The sequence below is a fragment of the Simochromis diagramma genome, unplaced genomic scaffold, assembly GCF_900408965.1.
Source record: "Simochromis diagramma unplaced genomic scaffold, fSimDia1.1 OVJJ01000084.1, whole genome shotgun sequence".
NCBI lineage: Eukaryota > Metazoa > Chordata > Actinopteri > Cichliformes > Cichlidae > Simochromis > Simochromis diagramma.
The window spans coordinates 99,183-120,976 of record NW_024386906.1 but is presented as its reverse complement, the minus strand read 5'-3'; the positions used below and the strand labels follow the sequence as shown (position 1 = coordinate 120,976).

General features: G+C 44.6%; 1 protein-coding gene across 2 annotated transcripts in view; it reads left to right on the top strand.

The window, feature by feature from the left end:
- enpp2 (ectonucleotide pyrophosphatase/phosphodiesterase 2) overlaps positions 1 to 21,794 on the top strand; it is a 74,322-nt gene that overhangs the window by 38,381 nt on the left and 14,147 nt on the right. For both annotated transcript variants that reach the window (XM_040034899.1, XM_040034898.1), the window contains 2 exons: positions 5,588 to 5,619; positions 5,771 to 5,898. In XM_040034899.1, coding sequence (XP_039890833.1) covers positions 5,588 to 5,619; positions 5,771 to 5,898 — 160 coding nt within the window. The remainder of the gene's footprint in view (positions 1 to 5,587; positions 5,620 to 5,770; positions 5,899 to 21,794) is intronic.

The following is a 21,794-nucleotide window of genomic DNA, read 5'->3' as shown; positions in this document are numbered from 1 at the left end:
CTGTCACAGGAGACCGTTCCACAGTCTTAGTGCCACAGACTGCAGAGAGCCTGTGATCAAACAGAGCGAGCAGCAGTTTGTGTAGTGGGCAGCCTTGAGCCGTTCAGTGCGTCATATGTAAGTACAAGAATTTTATAATGAATCTTCAGGGAGCCGATGTAAAGAATATAAAATAGGAGTGATGTAGGTTTGCTACTAGAACGTGTTAATAGTCTGGCTGCAGCTTTTAATATTGCTCAGAAACGTGGAAGAAATGATTTATCTGGGCAGGTCAACAGGACATCACAGTAATCTAAGCACGATGACACAAATGCAAGAATTATTTTCTCCAGTTCAGCCGCGGAGACCATGTGTCGTAGTTTAGAAATGTTCCTTAAAAGAAGGAAATGGGATCGAGAGAAAGATTTTAGCCACAGAGGAATAAAAGAAGAAGCAAGATGAATGATTTCACGATACAGCAGAGCTGTAATCATGGTCTCAGCTGTGTTTACATTTAGAATGAGGTCAGCGCTAAAGCTCCGGTCACGTATCCAGGTTAAACGATGGAGTAGGGTGCACAGCCTGCCCAACTGGTGACGGTTAAAGACATATAGAGCTGAATGCCAGCTTACAATATATATCTCCTAAAGTGACAGTTGTAAATACATTGAATTAGGTTGAGAGCTAAAGGAAGAATGCAGAAAGAAAATAACAATGGGCCCAGAATTGAAGCTTTAGGTTAGAGAGGCAGTGTTACGGTCAGAGATGGGCAGTAACGCGTAATCTGATTACTTTTTTCAAGTAACGAGTAAAGTAAGGGATTACTATTGCAAAAACGGTAATTAGATTACTGTTACTTTCCCGTAGACCGCTGCGTTACTGCGTTACTAAAACTGATTTTTTTGCGAGAATGTCTCATGACAGTGACGTAAGCGAGTGCGCCGTTAGTGACAACAGCTGTGTGCAGATCAACAATGGATCACATATCGATTGTGGGAGAGAGTATGAGCGTGCAGCGTTTAAAGCGTGGAAGTACTGACCTTACTTTGAGTTTGATTCCATAAAAAGTGACAAAAACATTAGTGTCCGTTGTGCGTGGGAAGAAAACTTCTTTTTACAGCGAAAAAACCCCTAAACTTCCAACAAGCACCGAGTAGCTACGACGTAATGGGAAACTCACAGAGAAACTCGCGGATTCTTCCACTGACCGCGGCACACCTGCACCAGGGTAAACCTCCGCCTACCCCACTCCTGCTTTACAGGTGAAAATAGAGCAACAGGACCGCTGAGTCTTTGATTTTATTTATTTTCTGCTGTGTTTTACTTGCGTCTATTTGAAAGACTGAGTGTAAACACAAAAAATATTTTATTTTATGTGCTGGAATGTGCAGAAAATAGGTTTAAATGTTAAACTAATTTCTTCCAGTCAGAGAATGTTGCATATAATTACATGTTTGCTTGATGCATAAAGTTAAAAGATTAAAACTAATAAAACAAGTTTTAAAAAGAGACTTTTCCATTTGATTACATTTTGTATGATGGATTATGTAAAAAAAGTAGAATTGGGCTGAAAGATCTATCACTTTATCACCTCTTCAGGTTGTAAATCGTGTTTTTAAAAAGTAACTAAGTAACTAAGTAATTAATTACTTTTGAAAATAAGTAATCAGTAAAGTAACGGGATTACTTTTTTGGGGAAGTAATCAGTAATTAGTTACTGATTACTTTTTTTAAGTAACTTGACCAACACTGGTTACGGTGCACACTGAACGCGACAGACGCGACCAGAGCGTCAGGTTTAAATGAAGTCAATGGAGGAGCGCGATGAAGCGCGACTGGGGGCCCCGCGAAAATTCAGAAGCAGATTTGCGTCGCGAAAACGAGCAAGTAGCGCGACTGACGCGTTTGAAGTGCGAATAGAAATACGCGCAGCAGTTTGTGTGGTGCATTTTGTTCATTCGCGCGTATCGCGTCTACCGCGAATCTGAACTCCAGCTTCAAGTCGCACTGCGACAACCAATCAGGAGCCTGGTGACGTGATGCTCTGACCTAGTTCAAAGGGGCGGGTCCAGCCAAAGCCATTAACAATATGGAGGAAAGGCTCATCAACGCCATAGCAAATCACCCGGAGCTGTACAACACCAGCTGCTTTCTCCACCGAGAAGTTTAATATTATTTCAAATAAAGTTTTGTAATGACTAATGTCTCAGTTCTACTACACAGCAAATACTGGCACACAACTTGAAACATGTAGAATTGATTTCATATCATACTAATGAAAAAATATACTACTATATAGGAACATAGTGAAGACCAATTATTTAAGAGAATAAAGAGAGGTTAGTTTATTTTGGAGGCAAGCTCCATTTATTAAGAAAACTTTAAAAAGGCAGGAACGCTCTTTAGAGGTTTGTGAGTGGCTCAGAGCTGTTGTGGGGACGTCACTGGGACTTCAAATGAGCATATAGTAGCACAGGTATCAATAAAGGACTAATAATAATGGACTGGATTTATATAGCGCTTTTCAAGCAGCTCCTCAAACTGGGCGAGTGAAAGACGGTGGTACCGCTGAAAGCGACCAAACTGCTCACGCCTCTGGAGGACCTGATGGACCCAGGTATGGCGAGGACGTCCTTTACGCCGCTGCTCTGCTCTCCACAGAGAGAAGGGAGACTCTCTCTTCAAACGATCAACAGCTGCCATCTTGCAAACATACTGTCTGGCACTACTTCCTCCCACATTTCCGCTTCACGCGCGTGAAAATTGCATATTTTGAAGCGCGACCAATTCATGTTGGTCGAATGTGCACGCGACCAGCTAGGGACGTCTATCACGTTCGGTGTGAACGCACCATTAGGGGTTCAAGAAGGCCCCTGCACCTCCTGAAGCTCCGTTGTGCCACAAAAGGAAAAAACAACCCAGACCATTGTGGCCTCCCCTCCACTGTGGGGAGTAGAAAACATCTCAGGTGGGATCTGCTGTAACGTTGGAAACCATCAGGACCATCAAGGTTACATTTTTTCTCATCAGAGAATAAATTTTTTTTTCCACCTTTCATGTTCCATGTTTGGTGCAAACGGTCGGTTCTGTGGCGTCCAAGGAGACGAGGCCTTAGAAGACGTTTGGTTTTGAAGCCCTTCAGTCTCAGATGCCGTCTGGTTTTTTTGGGGCTGCAGTAGGAACCAGCCTTAATTTGGGTCGAGGATCGTCCAGTGTCTTGACGGACAGCACTGATCCTCTGGCTCAGTGCTGGTGAAATTTTTGGGGTCTTCCACTTGACTTTTTTGTTCCATAACCCTCAGGATCATTTAGAAATTCCAAATGACCGTCGTACTGCGTCCCACCTCAGCAGTGATGGCGCGCCACAAGAGACCCCGCTGATGCCGTTCAACAGCAACCCGACCACGTTCAAAAAGGAAGGTTTTTATTTTGCTTTTGCCATCAGAACATCCTGACAGTGTGACTACCTGACAGAAAATGACAATGAATTCACATTTTTTCACAGATTTGGCCTTTTAAAAGGATGTGGTCGTAAAGTTTGGTTGCGCTGTAAAAACAGCCGTCGCGGTTTAAGCTTTGTTTTGTCTCACTCCCATTTCTTCTTGTTGCATGTTGAAGCTCTACTTGTTAAGATCAAAAAATGCAAAATATGATTTTTTAGACATTTTGTGGTTTTAAACTTTTGATCAGGACTGTATATGCAATGCATATATATATATATATATATTTTATTTTTATTAATTTGTGCATTTGTTTTTTTCTAGCAGTGTTTTAATAGTTCTGACTGCTGAGTTAAAATGAGCACTTGTTGCTTTTCCCATTCACTGCTTGTTGTTGCTTACGTTTGCTTACTTTGCTTACTTGCTTTGTTTTAGTTTGTCAGGATCATCTTTCCTTATAGTGCTAGCAAACATTCACAGTGACACTTTAATTACCAGGCTTGTAAAAGGCCTTTGAATCTAATGGGCTAATTTTTCACTCGGCCTCATTGGATCTGTGAGGAGTTCTCCTTACTGATGTCGGTCGTCTCTACAGCAGACTGGTGTTGACACTATGAGCCTGTACATTGCAAACAAATGTTTGCGTTTGCAATCTTCTCTTATGCATTCTTTTTACTCCTCGTTGGAAGAATGGAAGTTTTCACAAACCAAGATCAAAACGTCCAGTCTGCTGTAAAAATCATAATAAAAAGACACGTTTTTACATGTGACATAAATAACACTACTTCTTGTTGTTCGTCGCCATCAGCACAGGAAAAGGAGTGGACTCAAAAACAACTTTACGTCCAACGACTTTGTGACAGAAGGAGTCAGTTCATTGCCATCGAGGCGCAGCAGTTTCGCCTAAGAGTGCAAAAGATGCGCTGGCTTAAGATCCACATTGGAAAGCATGATGAAAAGACTCAGTGTCTTAGAAGCACGCCCTCCTGAGAGTGCTGCCAGACGTCAGTTTGGAACAGGCAGAGGCTCATCTCCAACACCCAGAGAGGACCCACTTCTCCTCCCCTCATCTACAGCTCCGGTGCCACTGTGCCAGTTCCAAGAGTAGACGGATGGCTTTTTCTCCCAGTCACGTCTCTATCTCCTTCACTTATCATTCCTTACCTGCTGCTTCACCCGTCCAACATCTGACACTCGCCTGCCAGTTAAAGGAATGAAAGAGACTTTGATGATATTTGGAGTAAATCAAAACTGAACCGGAGTGAAGCCCGAGTGAAAACAGGAGTTACCGTGTGTACAGCAGAGGTTTCCCAGTCTGTCTGAACAGAGGCACAAAATCCAGAACCAAACAAATGAAAGACTTAGGAGTCCCAGTAAATGCATACTGTCACATTTAAAGGCTAGATAACGCCGTATTTAGTCATTTCTACAGTTTATGGAGTTTTCATAGTTCATAGTTTTGTATTCTCACCAACTTTGTGAACACAGTAACTCAAGAAAGAAGTCACGTAGGATTTTCAAAACGATACCACAGGCGCGTCTACTTGGAGGCTGAGGGGTAGCGCTGGTCACCACCAGTATTTTTAAATAAAGCCTTTATATCCAAATAATGTCTCTGCATTTGGTTTATTATGTGATTTTCCCAAAAAAAGGAATTCTCTTCAATATTTACTGACAGAGTGACGGTGACACCGGGCAGCAGGAGCAAAAAGTTAGAGAGCAGGTGGAGGCTGAGAGCTTTTAGGCTTGTATATGTGCATGAAAAGGCTCCATGTTAATGCTAATGATGTGTTTGCTCTCACATGTTGTCCCCGTACCTTCCTGTGTTTGAACAGTGGACTCTGCATAGAAATTAAAACGGCCCAACTCCAGTCAGCTACAGTTGTTACTCCTCGTCTGTGGAGTTTAAGCAGCAGAATAAGAGTTTTATTATGGAGTCATAATGTTGAATTGTGTTAATGACAGTCACAGGTATATATAGATATAACATAAATCTTTCCCATCCTACCCCGATTCTGGCTGTCTGTATCCGTGTCAGAGCTTAAAGAGATGGGGGGTTTGTAGGCAGACAAACACCTTGGACGGGTCACAGTCTGACACAGTATGCCCTTAAAATGATTATTATTACTTTGCAATGCTTTTCACTTCTGTTCATTGTTGTTTTTCAGATGACCCCAAAGCTGTTGTGGCCAATCTAACGGTAAGTGCTGTTTTTAAGATAATATAGGAACATGTAAGCTGTGTGGAGACAGAAAAGCATGTGCAGTGTTGTAAAAGACAAAAATGATGCAAAGAAAGAAACATGAAATAGACGTGTCAGTCAGCTCTCTGCTCGTGTTGTTTTCTTGTAGTGTAAGAAAGCAGACCAGCACTTCAAAGCGTACTTGAAGCAGCACCTGCCAAAGAGACTGCACTACGCCAACAATCAACGCATTGAGGATGTCCATCTCCTGGTGGACAGGAAGTGGCACATTGCCAGGTACAAGAGGAACACTTAAACATGAAATACTCATACAGTACACACGAGGCAAACTTGAACACTCTAAGAGGAAGATTGTTTTTCCTGACTCTTATCCTGAAAACACAACTGGATCAATTTGACATACGCAGCTTGTTTTAGGCTGATGGACATTTTTTAATGAGAATATAATGAGCAGCGAAAATCTACGTAATGTCATAAAACGCTGTGTGAGACATGGCAGGATCCAAAACTCAGCTTTACTGCTGGATTCACTAAATACTGGGACCACAGAACACACAGCAGCAGCAATGAGGGAGACACAGACAGTATGCAGAGAGGTCAGACCTGGGGAACAAGATCTAACTCACAAGACAGGGACAAGCTGCACAGGACAGGAGACGGTCAAAGTAAAGCAGCAAGTATCACGAGGAGTTTAATAAAAGAGCAGTTAATATTTTAGAATAAAACCTACAGAGCATCAGATAAAATGGTTGATAAATCTTGTGTGATCGGACATCTTTAGGCTAGATATGGGATGAGAACTGTGTCCGTCCTCCCGTGAGCAGATACCGTCTCACATGACGCCCCACCTGACATAGGACACGTGGAACTTCAGCTCAGGGTTTAAATCCGAGTTTATCAGTTCTCTCAGTTGAGTCAGGGCACACAGTAATCACATACTCACTACAGAACTGTGAGGATGAATCTCCCTCAGCCTGCGTGGAAATCATGAAGAAGGTCCTCCTCAAAACTATTTCTTTGTCAGATGTCATCCAGGTGATAGTTTGGCAGAAATCCTTCTTCACGGTTTTAATGCTTATTTCTCACAGTGGTTATTCGCTGTAGAGCAGATAAAACAAAATGTTATTACCCATAGATTGTATATAAATGGATCCACATGAGGACAAATTATTAGTGCCTCTATTAAATTTAAAGTGTGTATCAAAAAAGTCCCATTTTACAAAAGAGCAACAGATTTTTAACAAAGCATTATTAGACATATGTTTTCTTTTGAAAGCATGAATTATTTCTATTCACACACAATAACAGAATTATTTCAGGAAAAGATGGCCAGGCTGGTTATTATTAGCCACTTGAAAAACAGAGCTGTGCAATGATGTGCTTTATAAGACTCAGCTTGTAAAATCAAGTTGAGGGTCATCTATCAATTTACACAAAGTATATAAAAATCTGCAAGTGTTTGAGCCGTCACCTGTGAAAGCATCATGACACAAACCAAGGAAAAATATTTAGAGTCGGGAAAAAGAAATTGTTGATCACTAAGCAGAAGATGGAGATACAGAGTTATCACAAGTGTCAAGAACTGGAGTAAGAAGTATCATCAAGCCACACAATACAGAACGAGCCTGATAGAGGTAAGAAGCAAAGATTTCAACGAGGTGTCCGATGACCCCAGAACAACTGCCAAGACACTCGGCAATGACTTAGCCAAGTCGGGAATTGTAGTCTCATAGGAGACAGTCACTGGAATCCGGAGCAGGAATGGACTGTGAGGTTGCAGCAAAACTGCAGAAGAGACACCATCAAGCCAGGCTGAAGTGTGCCCTGAAGAACCTGGAAAAAGATTATGCATATTGGAAGCATGTCCTTTGGTCAGATGAGACAATACTAGAGCTCTTTGGCCACAGAAATGTTGCTCGTGTTTGGAGAAAGTAGGGAGTACAACTAAAGAGCACCGTCCCCACAGTGAAATATGATGGTGGGAGTATTATGCTGTGGAGATGTTTTAATGTTTTCTGGACTGGGAATCTGGTCAAGGTAAAAGGAATCATAAAGAAAGTAAACTGGGTCCTCATAGTAAAGAACTCCAGATCTCCAGAAGACCAAAGTGAATGTTAATGACTGACCTGCACAAAGCCCTCGAATCCCACTGAGAATCCCACAGTGGGGTGAACTGAACACCAACAGGACCATGCCAGAAGACCATCAAATCTGGAGGAGCTTGAGAGATTCTCCTAAGACGAATGGGCTGGAGTGACAGCAGGCCTTTATCAAGCAAGAAGGATAGACAACCGACTCGGGAGGGGCTGTTAGTTTTTTGTGAAATAACTGTTTCTGTGTGCAAAGCGAGATCATCTAAGCATCCAAAATAAAACTAAAATGTTTATTTGGTCCATATCATGGTAAAAAAGGATATTTAAACATGGCATGCTTTAGTGGTGCAGGTCCAGGTAACACAGGTGGGCAGTTAAATGGTTAAATGACAACAGAGTGAAAAGAATAGTTGACCAGTGAGATGCTACAGATGCTGTTTTGTGCAGTTATGAATATTCGTGGTGATTAAGGACTTATCTTTTGTGGCTTGCGTGCAGGTTTGAAAACCACATGTCTGAAAGATTGTGAGAATATCAACCTAGGCACAAGTAGTTAAGGTGTGTAGTGGATCTGTCTGCCAGTAACTGGAGAGAGACCAAGTAAAATCAAGCAGCCTGCTTACTTTAAAGGAGTTTTCATTTAGTTTGAATTTGCTGCTCCTGCTATCCAAAAAGCTGCTCTAACGTCGCGTACAGTTGGTGTTGATGTGGCGTTTTCAGCCCACCCAGCGCCGAGGCTTTTACTGCACATCTTGGATCACTTAAAAACACATTTTATGCCAACGTGCGCTGCTATCAACGCATCATTAACACATGCGGTGCTGAAAAGCTGTACGATGTGGCGTCCCGAATCACACGCACACGGTAAAGAAAAAAAAACACGCTTGCATTTTTCAAAAGAGCAGCTGCTGAAAGTTTAATGAGGCTCTAAAATGAACTGTGACAGGCGTTTGATACAGAGCGGTGAAAAGTCTTACTGCAGCGATCCAGTGACAAAGAAAACGATGAAGTCATCCTGAGTGAAAGTGAAAACAAACCACAGCAGCTAACTGTGTGTGTGTGTGTGTGTGTGTGGGTGTGGTGTGGGTGTGTGTGTGTGGGTGTGTGTACTTGCATTGGTCTCGTCTGTAACGCCACCTAACGTTAAGCTGTGGTACACTGCAGGACGGCCACTTTGTCTCACACACGGCTGCTAAATGAAAGAGATCTCTGAGGTTTGTGTGCAGCTCTGATAGGCAGAGCGGGCCAATCGTTGGCACTGCAGTGGAAGCAGAGGTACAGCGCTAACACACACGCTCATACACACACACGAGTGCAGGCACATATACGTTAGTGTCTGTGAATCTCAAACCAAAAACTGTTCACACCAAATGAAAAGATGTTTGTCTTCTTTCCTCCGTCATCTTGTCATTTACATTTTCGACGTGCCTGTGGCTTCAACCCCCCCCCCCCCCCCCCAACACACACACACACACACACACACACACACACACACACACACACACACACACACACACACACACACACACACTCTTGAGTATATGACTGGGAGTACTGTTTTAATGGACATATGTCTGTGAAGGTTCTCAGTCATCCAGGTCATCGTAGTCTAAGGAGCTTGCAAAGAAAAGCGTCTGGACTTCTTTAAGTTGCTTGAAGACGTTTCACCTCTCACCGAGAAGCTTCTTCAGTTCTAAGGTCAAATTGTGGAGAGTCCCAGATTTAAACCCCGTGGGAGTTTCCCCCCACAGAGGGACAAAAGGACCCCTGATGATCCTCTACCTAATCACATGAGCCAAGGTGTGAAAACGGGTGTGGTTCCCAATCAGCCAGGGTTTCGGGTGAGCTCATTGTGAAACCTGGCCCCACCCTATCATGTGATTTCCTGAGGTCAGATGGCCCAGGATGTGAGTGGGCGTTAAGGCGTCTGGGGAGGGAACTCAAAACTGGATTATAGATGGCAGACAGTTGGTGTCGTAAGCCCCGCCCCTCTGTTGGACATAGATGGCTTCTTTCACTCCTCTTTCAAACCGTCTGTCTTCTCTGTCCAAAATGTGAACATTGGCATCCTCAAAGAGTGACCTTTGTCCTTTAGATGCAGATGGACTGCTGAGTCTTGTCCTGTGGAGGTGGCTCTTCTATGTTGTGCCATGCGCTTGTGAAGTGGCTGTTTGGCCTCTCCAATGTAGAGGTCTGGGCATTCCTCGCTGCACTGTACAACAAACACCACATTGTTAAGTCTGTGTTTAGGAGTTTTGCGTTTAGGAGTTTTGTCTTTCGGGTGAACCAGTTTCTGTCTGAGTGTGTTGCTGGATCTGAAATGCACTGGGATGTCATGCTTGGAGAAAACATAAGGTTATGTATATAACCCCGGTTCTCTGAGTAGCATGAGTGAGTGTCTCACGACTGGAGAAATACTGACTCCCGGATTGCCAGACATGCCTGTTATGAAGACAACTGTCCCCAACAGCACTTCACAGGGAAGAAGCTCCCACCTGGGAAGAACCTGCACCAAGGACTGAATGCGCTAGGTTAAACTCCCCTAAAGAGAGCCCATGAGGTTGCCAGACCTCTAGTGGAATGCGAACGCAAGGAGGCTGAAGGCCCCTGCTAGTATAGGCCAGGGAAATTGGAGAGACGCTATTTAGACACAGGCTTTCCCGTATGTGGTTTAGCCCAGGACACGAACAGCTGGTCACTTTGTCTGACACTCTGGGTTCTGTCCATATAAATGCGCAGAGCACGGACTGGACACAAGGTATGCAGCCGCTGTTGCTCCTCTAAGGAGAAAGCGGTGGGTAAAAGGCCGGCAGTTCTATAGGGGAACATGTGCCGACAACCTTTGGGATGAAGGCGGGGTTGAGCCGCATACTGACCCTCGTATTATCCGAGGAGAACTGAATGCATGGCTGATGCACTGAGAGAGCGTGGATCTCTCCTACACACTTAGCTGAAGCTAAAGCAATTAATAGAGCCGTCTTCAAGGACAGAAATGGTGGAGAAGGCTTTACCCTTATCAATCAGGGCCTGAAGAAATGACAGAATCATTGCCACAGAGCACTGAAAAGGGATGGCCTGTGATTCTAAGCACCAGCTTTCAAACACACGCCACTTGTGCTCATATAGCGTCCTAGTAGACGATGGTATGAACACTGAATAGTGTCGATAACACTACGAGGGAGCCCCACTGTGTTCAGGTTAAACCACTCACAGGCCAAGCCCATAGAGCTAGCCTCTCTGGGTGGGGGTGGAATATTTCCCCCTGTGCCTGAGACAGGAGGTCTCTGCGTAGTGGTAACGGCCAAGGTGGGCCGCACAGCTGCTGAAAAATCTCCGCCAGACAGTGCTTCCCTGGCCAGTGCGGGGCTATCAGGATCATATAGTGGCCTCTCTCTCTCACTCTGGCCAGAGTTGGAGAAATGAGGGCCACTGGGGGAAAAGCATAGAGGAGGGTTCTTGGCCACTCGTGAGCTAGAGCATCCACCACGAGTGGAGCTCTCCGATCGTGCAGCGAGTAAAACGGGACACTGAGCATTCTCCCTGGATGCATAAACGTCCACGGTCGCCTGACCGAATCGCAGCCAGATCTGCTTCACCACCTCTGGGATTCCCGGCACGTGAGTTGCTCTCAGTGACAGCAGGTGGACACTGCTCCAGACTATCAGTCTGTGTGCCAGTGTGTGTAACTTGGGGGACCCCAGACCCCCCTGTCTGTTGATGTAGGCCACAACAGTGGAATTGTCTGACCTCACTAAAACACGATGACCTCTCAGCCAAGGGAGGAAATGTTTTAGCGACAGGTGAACCGCCAGCAGTTCCAGACAGTTTATGTGGGTGGAGCGCATGTGAGGGCCCCATTCCCCATTCACTGTTCTGCCTTCGTGGGTGCCCCCCCCAGCCTAAAAGAGAGGCATCTGTGGAGACCACCTTCCTGGCTGAAACCGCCCCCTTGGCAACGCCCTGAGACAAGAAACCTGGTTTCTTCCACTCGCGGACAGCGAGTGAACAGTCTGCAGAAACTCTCATGCGACGGTGGCTGTCTCGGTGAGGGTCTAGTCCCGCGAGCCCACCCAGCGCTGAAAGCCTCTCATGTGCAGGCGTCCTAGTGTTATTGCTAGAGTGCTAGAGATGACCGTATGGTCGCTGTTCTCTCTGGGGACAGAAAAGCTCTCACCCGGAGGGAGTCTAGGCTGAGCCCTATGAAAGTAATGCATTGAGTTGTCCTCAACGTGCTCTTTTCCACGTTTATCTGGAAAGCAAAACTCTCCAGATGGTGTATGAGAGCATTTGTGTGACAAGCTGTTTCCTGGCGGGTTGGGGCTGCTATCCCCTGGAAAGCAAATCTTAGATACTGTGGGGGATATATGGGGATGTGGAAATAAGCATTCCTCAGGTCGATTGATGTGAACCAGTCGCCCCCTTGTACAAACTGTAGCAGCGAGGCGTGCGTCAACATCCTGAACTTGTATGCCCTTAAATGCCGGTTCAGGGCACGGAGATCCAGAATGGCTCTCATCCCCCTGCCCCCTTTCTTTGGCACAAGGAAATACCTTGAATAAAATTGGCTGTGCATTTCCTTGGGAGGGACAACTCTTATAGCTCCTTTGTCTCTCAAGGTGGAAATTTCCTCCAGGAGAAAACTGGCGGACTCGCCCAGAGCACGAGAGTAAATGATTTCTTTGAAATGTGGTGGAGCGACATTGAATTGCAGCCTTTTCCAATGTCCTCAGCACCCATGCTGACTGAGTGCAGGTAGCCTAGCTCTTTATATGGAGAGACAAAGGGCTCACTGGCTACTCCACCGAAGATGGCGTTTTGGCATTTTGGCTGGCCTGAGGAGATTGTTTCCGAGTCCATGGATTCTTAGGAGCCCCAGCAGCCTGGGGGGGCTGCCTGCGTCTTAGGCACTATAGGGGTTCCTGAAAGCGGGGACCGGGCGAGACGCTGCCTGCGCGAATGACTGGTGCGGTGCCGCTGGGGTAGCGTGTTGGCCCTCCTCGGCAGGCAGAGTTTCAGAGCCTCATCATCTCTCTTTTTCTCCTCACATCTCTTCTGCATGGATGTAACAGCCGCATCGAAGAGACCTTGAGGGACGACAGGGGTGTCGAGGAGTTCCTCTTTCTCCTTAGTCGTCAGGTTGGTGAGCCCGAGCCAGCGTGCTCGCTCCTGAAGAACCATGAGGCCCATGGCTCTCCGCCCAGGCGGAGGACGTGGTCAGTTATAACGCAGATTTCTTCCCACACTGTGGTATCTGGTTTAGCTGTCATGTCCTCTTCTAGCTCAGCTTGGTAAGCCATTAACATAGAGGAGGCGTTGTGGGTTCTTACTGACAGAGCCGCTGCCTTGTAGCACGTATCTGTAAGGCTAGACTGGAACTGGTCTGCTTTGGAGGGGAGGGATTCACATTCTCCGTGTGCCTCCAGTGATGGGAAAGCGGTCGCGATGGGCTGAGGGTCTGCCTCTGCCCAGTTCGGCCCTGGCGTTGTGGCCAAATCATCGGGCATCATCCTTGCACCGCAGCAGCCTCACAAAGCAAAGGGTCGCCACCCGACAGGTTAGCCTGGCGAGCTAGCCTGCGGCGGAGTAGTTTGCGTGGGAAAGCCGCGCAGTCATGTGCGGGTGTCACGGCAGCCTGAGCGCGAGATAAGCCTAGGCTTGCTGCGCACACGGGGTGTGTATCCCCGGCAGAAATTTTCTTTCCGCAAGGACAAAGTTTTGCAACTTCATTGTCAGTCATAGCCATGGTTAGCTAGAGGGTTGCGCATGTTAGTGAGACCGACACTGAGTGTGGAGAATATTGCTATTCCTCAGCTAGCGTGGGGTGAAAAGTAGTGCTACTTTACTACAGGTATTGCTACCTAATGTGTAAAACCACTAGCGCCGAAGGGTATTGCTACCTGACGGTGAAGCTAGTGGTACCTTTATTAGCAAAGTGTTGCTACTTCGCTTTGGGAAAATATTGGTACTTCCCAGGGTGAAAGTATTGCTACTTGACACCAGCACTAGCTACAGAACAGTATTGCTACTGCTTGTATGCTAGTGGACAACTGAAATGCTGGGAACAAAGCACCCAGTGACTAGGGTTGCCAACCGTCCCTTAAAAAACGGAATCGTCCCGTATTTAGAAACAAAAGTACACGTCCCGTATTGAGCTAATAAGGGACGCACTTTGTCCCGTAATACAGTGAGAATCAAAAGTAGTCTATAAATGTTTATGGAATTAACGCTTTGTTTGAAAACATAATTCCCAGCCCCTCTCCTGCTTTGTGACCTGCTTTATGAGCTGACAGCACACTTATGACAATTCGAGTATGACAATTCAGATTACCGCTTATCTCATTGGTCGAGGAAAGGTCGCTTGCGGAGAAAATACCGGAAGACAACAGATGACCACAACAAGAAGCATGGCCAACAGGGAAACAAACGCCGACACTGCGGTGCAAGTCTCGGACGACAGTACACCTAAAGCTGGGCAAACACTGTGCGATTTTTTCAGTCACGTTATTCAGCTCCTGCTCAAACTGCACGATTGACTCGCAGGGGTTAGAAGTTGGTAGGTCACGATGCAGGTCTCACACTATACGGCCCGATGCTCTGATGCGACCTGAGTGCGCACACTGTGCCTCCATAAAATGAAGGTTATAACAGAAAATCTCTCGCTCGCTCGCTCGTCTCTCTGTCTTTCACTCACACAGACAAGACATCAACTTTGCTAAATTGCTAATGAAAAACATTGATCAGGCAGCTGTGATTGAGCAGCAGTGTAAATCCAACTATTTTCACGGTTGTTGTGGTCGTGATAATTTTGTGAGGCCACATCGAAAAGGCTCGGATGAGCTTTCCAAAGTTCTACAAGTTGTGCCTCCATCGCTTGTGTCCAGATCACACGCTGCACAGCTGTGCTGCTCCGTCTTTTTCACCGACGTTTACGTGTTTGCGAGTGAGCAGTGTGAGCGGCTGCGGTGACACCCTCACGAGCGATTGATGATCGGGAGCTGGTCGTGAGGTGTTAATCACTTCTCGTTACCCCACGTATACTATACGATGCACGATGAAGGCCAAAATCGGGCCGATCACCAAATCGGTCGCACGACTCAAAAATCGGCTCAAAATGGGCCAAAAATCGCACAGTGTGAGCCCAGCATTAGAGCAGCAATGTTTGTTCGCACAGAGAAAGAAAAAAAGGCTGCAAAAGTACAGGGAGGAATGGGAAAAGGAAAACACCTGGCTGGAAAAGTGCACGATAACACCTATAAAGCGCACTGCACTGTGTGCCGGCGCACTTTTTCCATAGGCATGCTTCTAATGGTTGGCACATGAAGAACATGAGGGGCGTGAAAGCTTGGGGAACCCTTAACCAATTTTTTGTCTACCAGGCCACGGCAGAAGCAGATATGGTATGTAAACACTGGTTTGTTTTTTTTAAAGCCTCTGGTTAAGGTTAATATGGGCATGTGCAGTGAATATCAGCGCTATGTGGCCAGAAGTGTGATAATATAATTTATTTTGTGTAATAAACAACTGCAAGGATAGATGATTACAACAAATTGATGACTAATACATAAAAGTAATACACAGATGAATAATGATGATGAGTTATGATGTGTAATCATGGGAACAAGCGGGTTTACAAACAGGAGCAGCTGATTAGCATTAGAAAAGCTGAAATAATACAGTGGGGCAAAAAAGTATTTAGTCAGCCACCGATTGTGCAAGTTCCTCCACTTAAAATGATGACAGAGGTCAGTAATTTGCACCAGAGGTACACTTCAACTGTGAGAGACAGAATGTAAAAGAAAAATCCATGAATTCACATGGTAGGATTTGTAAAGAATTTATTCGTAAATCAGGGTGGAAAATAAGTATTTGGTCACCTCAAACAAGGAAAATCTCTGGCTCTCACAGACCTGTAACGTCCTCTGTAAGAAGCTTTTCTGTCCCCCACTCGTTACCTGTATGAATGGCACCTGTTTGAACTCATCATCTGTATAAAAGACACCTGTCCACAGCCTCAAACAGTCAGACTCCAAACTCCGCCATGGCCAAGACCAAAGAGCTTTCGAAGGACACCAGGAAAAGTATTGTAGACCTGCACCAGACTGGGAAGAGTGAATCTACAATAGGCAAGCAGCTTGGTGTGAAAAAATCAACTGTGGGAGCAATCATCAGAAAATGGAAGACATACAAGACCACTGATAATCTCCCTCGATCTGGGGCTCCACGCAAGATCTCATCCCGTGGGGTCAAAATGATCATGAGAACGGTGAGCAAAGATCCCAGAACCACACGGGGGGACCTGGTGAATGACCTGCAGAGAGCTGGGACCAAAGTAACAAAGGTCACCATCAGTAACACACTACAACGGCAGGGAATCAAATCCCGCAGTGCCAGACGTGTTCCGCTGCTGAAGCCAGTGCATGTCCAGGCCCGTCTGAAGTTTGCCAGAGAGCACATGGATGATACAGCAGAGGATTGGGAGAATGTCATGTGGTCAGATGAAACCAAAGTCGAACTTTTTGGTATAAACTCAACTCGTCGTGTTTGGAGGAAGAAGAATACTGAGTTGCATCCCAAGAACACCATACCTACTGTGAAGCATGGGGGTGGAAACATCATGCTATGGGGCTGTTTTTCTGCCAAGGGGACAGGACGACTGATCCGTGTTAAGGACAGAATGAATGGGGCCATGTATCGTGAGATTTTGAGCCAAAACCTCCTTCCATCAGTGAGAACTTTGAAGATGAAACGAGGCTGGGTCTTCCAACATGACAATGATCCAAAACACACCGCCCGGGCAACAAAGGAGTGGCTCCGTAAGAAGCATTTGAAAGTCCTGGAGTGGCCTAGCCAGTCTCCAGACCTCAACCCCATAGAAAATCTGTGGCGGGAGTTGAAAGTCCGTGTTGCTCGGCGACAGCCCCAAAACATCACTGCTCTCGAGAAGATCTGCATGGAGGAATGGGCCAAAATACCAGCTACTGTGTGTGCAAACCTGGTAAAGACCTATAGTAAACGTTTGACCTCTGTTATTGCCAACAAAGGTTATGTTACAAAGTATTGAGTTGTATTTTTGTTATTGACCAAATACTTATTTTCCACCCTGATTTATGAATAAATTCTTTACAAATCCTACCATGTGGATTCATGGATTTTTTTTTCACATTCTGTCTCTCACAGTTGAAGTGTACCTCTGGTGCAAATTACTGACCTCTGTCATCATTTTAGGTGGGGGAACTTGCACAATCGGTGGCTGACTAAATACTTTTTTGCCCCACTGTAGCTAAGCTGAAGCCAATTGTACTAAATGCACTATACAGGGAGTGCAGAATTATTAGGCAAGTTGTATTTTTGAGGAATAATTTTATTATTGAACAACAACCATGTTCTCAATGAACCCAAAAAACTCATTAATATCAAAGCTGAATGTTTTTGGAAGTAGTTTTTAGTTTGTTTTTAGTTTTAGCTATTTTAGGGGGATATCTGTGTGTGCAGGTGACTATTACTGTGCATAATTATTAGGCAACTTAACAAAAAACAAATATATACCCATTTCAATGATTTATTTTTACCAGTGAAACCAATATAACATCTCCACATTCACAAATATACATTTCTGACATTCAAAAACAAAACAAAAACAAATCAGCGACCAATATAGCCACCTTTCTTTGCAAGGACACTCAAAAGCCTGCCATCCATGGATTCTGTCAGTGTTTTGATCTGTTCACCATCAACATTGCGTGCAGCAGCAACCACAGCCTCCCAGACACTGTTCAGAGAGGTGTACTGTTTTCCCTCCTTGTAAATCTCACATTTGATGATGGACCACAGGTTCTCAATGGGGTTCAGATCAGGTGAACAAGGTGGCCATGTCATTAGTTTTTCTTCTTTTATACCCTTTCTTGCCAGCCACGCTGTGGAGTACTTGGACGCGTGTGATGGAGCATTGTCCTGCATGAAAATCATGTTTTTCTTGAAGGATGCAGACTTCTTCCTGTACCACTGCTTGAAGAAGGTGTCTTCCAGAAACTGGCAGTAGGACTGGGAGTTGAGCTTGACTCCATCCTCAACCCGAAAAGGCCCCACAAGCTCATCTTTGATGATACCAGCCCAAACCAGTACTCCACCTCCACCTTGCTGGCGTCTGAGTCGGACTGGAGCTCTCTGCCCTTTACCAATCCAGCCACGGGCCCATCCATCTGGCCCATCAAGACTCACTCTCATTTCATCAGTCCATAAAACCTTAGAAAAACCAGTCTTGAGATATTTCTTGGCCCAGTCTTGACGTTTCAGCTTGTGTGTCTTGTTCAGTGGTGGTCGTCTTTCAGCCTTTCTTAGCTTGGCCATGTCTCTGAGTATTGCACACCTTGTGCTTTTGGGCACTCCAGTGATGTTGCAGCTCTGAAATATGGCCAAACTGGTGGCAAGTGGCATCTTGGCAGCTGCACGCTTGACTTTTCTCAGTTCATGGGCAGTTATTTTGCGCCTTGGTTTTTCCACACGCTTCTTGCGACCCTGTTGACTATTTTGAATGAAACGCTTGATTGTTCGATGATCACGCTTCAGAAGCTTTGCAATTTTGAGACTGCTGCATCCCTCTGCAAGATATCTCACTATTTTTGACCTTTCTGAGCCTGTCAAGTCCTTCTTTTGACCCATTTTGCCAAAGGAAAGGACGTTGCCTAATAATTATGCACACCTGATATAGGGTGTTGATGTCATTAGACCACACCCCTTCTCATTACAGCGATGCACATCACCTAATATGCTTAATTTGTAGTAGGCTTTCGAGCCTATACAGCTTGGAGTAAGACAACATGCATGAAGAGGATGATGTGGACAAAATACTCATTTGCCTAATAATTCTGCTCTCCCTGTATGTGCACAGTTACAAGAATATTTTTCATTCTATTGCTTTCTATTAATTTATATAATTTTAAGTTAAGCAGGACAGAGTTCTTTTAAAGAAAGATTTACTTATATTCTCAAAAGTTAATTATGACAGGCTTCTGTTTAAGGAAGAGACCTGTTTTACTGTGTTAATGTTGTCATTTTGAGCTAAAAATAAATGGCTAAATGATCATTTGTTCCCCATATGGTCATATCACAAAGAATATGCATCTGCTTAAATCAAATTCAAATCAAATGGTTAAAAAATAATTTCACACACAAAAAAAAGAGCTACCACACTGGGAAGGGTGGAGACAACTGGGTTGCCCGGCCCTGGCCACGAGGTGTCCCTTATTTATTTTTCAGGGAGTTGGCAACCCTACCAGTGACCAAGTTGTTCACTTGAATCTGTAGACAGTTTAGCTTAGCACCCAATAGCACAGTTGTCTTACAGGCTTCTGTGAGAAGCAAGAAGAGGTTTTTCAATGACATCTGACGCCATGTCAGCCTATTATATAGGGAGGCACTAGCCCCTGCTGACATGGGCGTCACTTAGCCAGCCTGTAAGGGTGTAATGGTATTTCAGCTTCTGAGGTCCGCAGGAGGCGTTCCCCGTAGTGAGACACAAAACTAATGCTATGAAAGAGAACTCTCCTGAGTTTCTCTGATACACCGGCTACATAGGGGATGACAATGTTGTTGCATCTGTCTTTCTTATCCTCCCTCGCTGGTGTCTGATCTTCTTTTCTGTGCATCTTTGCTGACTTTATAAACGCCCAAGCAGGATAGCTGCATGTTTTGAGTGCTTTCTTTACATGTGTGTGTTCCTTATTTTTCCCTTCAGGCTTACAGGGAACATGTTGTGCCCGGTGGTGTAGGGTCCAGATTACCCCAAGTTTGTGTTCCAGAGGGTGATGGGAGTCAAAGAGGAGGTACTGGTCCGTGTGTGTGGGCTTCCGGTAAACTTCAATGTTGAGGTTGCCGTTCTCTTCAATGTGCACAGCGCAGTCCAGGAAAGGCAAACAGTCGTCCTTTGTGTCTTCCCTGGTGAACTTGATGTTTTTATCCACAGCGTTAATGTGCGCAGTGAAGGATTCCACTTCTTGTGTCTTGATTTTGACTCAGGTGTCGTCTACATATCTGTACCAGTGGGTGGGTACTCTCCCTTTAAAAGAGCCAAGAGCCTTTCTTTCCACTTCTTCCATGTAAAGGTTGGCTACAATAGGTGACACGGGGGGTGAGTCAGCCATGTTTTTGTTTTAATGGACACCTAATAAAAAGTGGCTTCTTTTTTTCAATTAGAGGACTTTGGCTCGAGTTGATTGAAGGACTAAAGTAGGTGGATACGGGCAACACACTGAAGGGCTAATGTTGTAGATGTATGAAGACTACAGAACCAGAAACACTGGATTCATTTGCTACATGTTAAGCTAAGTTGCTCAATAACAAATGAACTGCATCCATGAGAGGTTTTACACTGAACAGACTGAATAGCCTGGTTCCTGCAGCAGCATTTAAAAACGTCACCACCACCATGTTGTTGTTGGACTGCTAGACTAAGGCTAAGGCTACACACAAACAGAAATACGTACTAATCAGTTCTAAGTAACAGATGAAAGAAATGCTAGAATTACACTTACAAAAACGGGGACAGACACTTTCTGGATGGTCTGCACAACATGGCAACACCTGGTGTTTATCATAAAGTAACCAACAGTGCAAACTCCACTGAATACGATCATCACCGGTCTACAGCCAAAATGTGCTCACTGAAGCTGATGTATATAATTGTTGGTTTGCTCTAGTTTTCGTGATATGGTTTTAGGTCAGGTTTAAACCAAAAGTGCTTAACTAAAACCAGAAGTTACTAAAATCCATTTTGAGCCTTGAATTTGTAGATCAAGCATCAAACATTCACACCTTTGGATGAAATTGGTCCATGTGAATTGAAATTGTATTAGGTAGGAAACATAACTGCCAAATTTCAAAAGTCATGATATTATAGTACTTGATCTTTTGACCTCTACCATGACCTTGTAGTTTACCTTCTTAGTATCAGGAAATCTGTAATGCTGCAAATTAAAGTTACGTGTTTGTAAAGAATATTCTAATATCCCACATATTTGCTACTTTCTTTCACAGTGTGCCATTAAAAGTTCTGTGAAATGCTTCTAAAATCTCTATTTTGTTCTGTTTGTGAAGTGAAACTGTGAAAGGTGTGAAAGTAAAAGTTGCAGTTTGAGGTTTTTCATGCAGCAGCTTCTTTGTAACTGATGCAATGTGACAACAGACAGAAACTTCCAGCAACCGCTCAGTAACTGGTCAACAAATATGTCATTTTCCATAACAACCAGAAGTTCCAGAGGGTTCACTGACTCTAGGCCTGTGTGACTGAGGCCTTCAATAATTAGATAAAGTCAGTAGTGGACACACACATAGACAGGCGAGTGAGGAGTCCTGCAGATCTACATATCATTATTTAATGTTTCATAATCAGGCTTCTCTCTGTCTTCGTTTTTTAAACAATGATTTATTGATTTTTTGGAAACAATACAAACAGCAACAAATCAGCACAGCCCAATACAAATGATGAATTTTATTTAAAAGCTCTGGGGTACGCTGCAGTCTATGTACGATTCTGTAATGGCGTTCCTGCAGTTGGTTACAGGAAAACATTTTCTTGGCAGATCTAAAATTTTAGACCTTCTGTACTAAGCTCAACTTCAATGTCAGTTTCCCATTGAACCCTGGTCTTATCGGTGGTTACAAAATTCGGAGACAATAATTTCCCTATAACATAAAGAGGTACATTTCTTTTTTGTGATTATTTCCTCATTAAATTTAAGGAGAAAGCTTTCAACAGGATTCAAAACAGGTTGACTGGCTGGAAATTTAAGGGACTTTACAAAACGTCTTACTTGCAGAAACCCCAAGAAGTGTTTCAGCTTTATTCCTAATCAGAGGCTGTAGTGCACTAGAAAAACCTCTTCTTCCAACGTGGGCAGCAATATTATGCCAAACCTTAAGTGTAGACATCAAAATAAAATGATTTCTGACACCAAGAGGAAGGTCGTCCAGATCAATAGATAAAAGACTAAGAGGCGAAAGAGGGTCACAGCACCAGGTATCTATGGGTGGTTTGCCTTGGTGTAAAAAGGAAGATAACCACCCTGAGGTTATTTGTGAAGC